This window comes from Photinus pyralis, unplaced genomic scaffold, assembly GCF_008802855.1.
Source record: "Photinus pyralis isolate 1611_PpyrPB1 unplaced genomic scaffold, Ppyr1.3 Ppyr1.4_LG4, whole genome shotgun sequence".
Classification (NCBI taxonomy): Eukaryota; Metazoa; Arthropoda; class Insecta; order Coleoptera; family Lampyridae; genus Photinus; species Photinus pyralis.
Genome location: NW_022170511.1, coordinates 25,267,121 through 25,269,373, shown reverse-complemented (window position 1 = coordinate 25,269,373; position 2,253 = coordinate 25,267,121). Strand labels below are relative to the sequence as shown.

General features: G+C 37.3%; 1 protein-coding gene across 1 annotated transcript; it reads left to right on the top strand.

Annotated features, from left to right (window-relative positions):
* Window positions 1-1,050: 1,050 nt before the first annotated feature.
* Window positions 1,051-1,467, top strand: LOC116169032 (cuticle protein 7-like). The gene is made up of 2 exons (XM_031485063.1): window positions 1,051-1,062; window positions 1,114-1,467. Exons 1-2 carry the CDS (start codon window positions 1,051-1,053, stop codon window positions 1,465-1,467), a joined length of 366 nt encoding a protein of 121 aa, XP_031340923.1.
* The last annotated feature ends 786 nt before the right edge of the window (window positions 1,468-2,253 follow it).

The following is a 2,253-nucleotide window of genomic DNA, read 5'->3' as shown; positions in this document are numbered from 1 at the left end:
CAAAGATGACTCTACAGCAACTCTTTTTTGATCGCATAGTATAAGGTATTTGTGCTACAAACTGTGCTTTTTTGAGAAGTTTTTCTATGACTCCATTCCTTTGAGAATCCTATACATTTCTTACATCGGCGTGGCACGTTATAATCTTTATAATTACAGAGATTTAACAGGAACGCGTTACCGATCAAATTAAACGTCAATGTGAGCACTTTTGAATGTACTGCCTACATCAATGCGTAATCAATGACGCTACTGAAATACATGGGAAATGGAAGGAAACGGAAGTAACTGAATACTGGAGAATATTTGGAGAACGTATCTAATTTTAACAAGAAATCTAACTCTTCATGGAAATTTCCCAAATGCTGTTTAATTGAGGAAAAAGGCGCTACTAAGTAACAATAGTCGGAACAGCTTTATTGCTTATAATTCATTCAGTAACACACACGACCTAAGAATGAAGAAGGCAATCCTAAAGGAACTCCAAGACCCTATCATTTTCCTTCTAGACCAGGGATAATTTTTGCGATCAGTTTATATCGAAATGCGGTTTTTGGCATAGTGTATAAACGACAAAAAATAATCAATAAAGGTGTTTTAAGAAACGTGTAAAATGCAAATGAAATCGTTTCCTTCGAGTTTCATTATCGTTTCATTCTAATGTACTTCCTTGTAAAACGGATCGTGGGAAACGCAAATGATATTATGTTGCTCTAAGTTTGTTACCGAATGCATTAGCGAAACATGAACTAGCAATTACGTATAAACGGGATTCCAGAATTTTCTAACAACATTTTCCTGGATGTGCAGGGAACGTACTACCTCTTTTGTGTGCGTTACTCATGTTTCCCAGCTTGTCATTTGACCCTATAACCCAAACAATTGCTACATAAAATATTCTTGCAATGTTATCTACTATTTTGATCGAAGCACTTAACACTAATTGACAATTAGTTTAAGGTAACCGACGCTACTTTTACTTAAATCGGTAGGTATATAAATGCAAAAAAATATGTTGCCAAATTAATACAGTTCGCTTCGTGCAGCAAAATGCAGTTCTTGGTAAGTCTCCTAGAAACTTGTACAATAAACAGCTTATTATATATTCCCCAGGTTTTAATTGTAACACTCTTCGCCGTATCTTCGGCTCAATCTTTAGGAGCAAACGTTGCGGTGTCTCAAGACACACTCGGCAATTACAATTTAAGATACGACATACCCGGAATTTCCAGAGTGGAGCACAGAGACATTTATGGAAACGTCGCGGGAGCTTTCTCTTACGTTGATCCCTACGGTATTGTCAGATCTAGACAGTTCACGTCAGGTGTTGATGGATTCAACGTATTCGGTAACGATATTCCAGTTCCCGTTCAAGATACTCCAGAGGTTGCACAGGCTAAAGCAGAACATTTAGCTAAACTTCATTATGCCTATCTGACTATGCCTCCAGAGCCCATTATTTTTTAGATGTTTTATTAAGACTTTGTTGTTATATCAGTTTGTTGAATAAAGGTACCAGTTAGAAACACGGGTTTTGGTCCCAGTCACTGATAATGAATGTCGTCACACAATAAAACCATAAACAATAGGATATTCATTCTCTATACGGGGTCGCAGATAAGTCTGGAAACGGTCGATTATCGAGGAAAACATACAAGATATCAAAATGAGTGTTATGCAAAAGTTTTGGTGTTCTGCAATGCCTACTAGGCAGTAATAATTTTAATTATATAGGGTTTGTCATAAACGCGTTCCGGTTTGGCCTAAATTATCACACATATAATGCTCTTCAAAAACGTAGATAGTGTCTTTCGCCGAAAAATGCATAGTTTAGGAGATAACAATGGTTCAGGTAGGAGCAGGTACCAAGATTCTGAGAAAGGGTGAAAAACACAGGGTGTGACTCATAGAGCAAAAACTGAAAAAAAATCCGAGCATTTCACGGTTTTTTAATTGCAAATTTGGGTGTGCAGTACCCTAATGGGCCAAAAAATGTCGATAGAAATGTTCCAAACTTTTCGCATAGAAGAAGTGAATTTCTCATCATTTCAGCTTGAATAAATTGTTTAACGAGTACGGTTATTCGATAGTAGAGTACCCAAACTTTTGCGGTCGTCAAGTTTTTTAAGGGCGCTTTTGAATTTGACAGTTACACTTTGTAGATTTTCATTGTTTTGTCAAACAGTGTGAGTGAGTAACATTTCAGTGCCAAGTCAAGCAAGAGCCTTTCCGTCTCAGCCCTTTCGTCGCCCG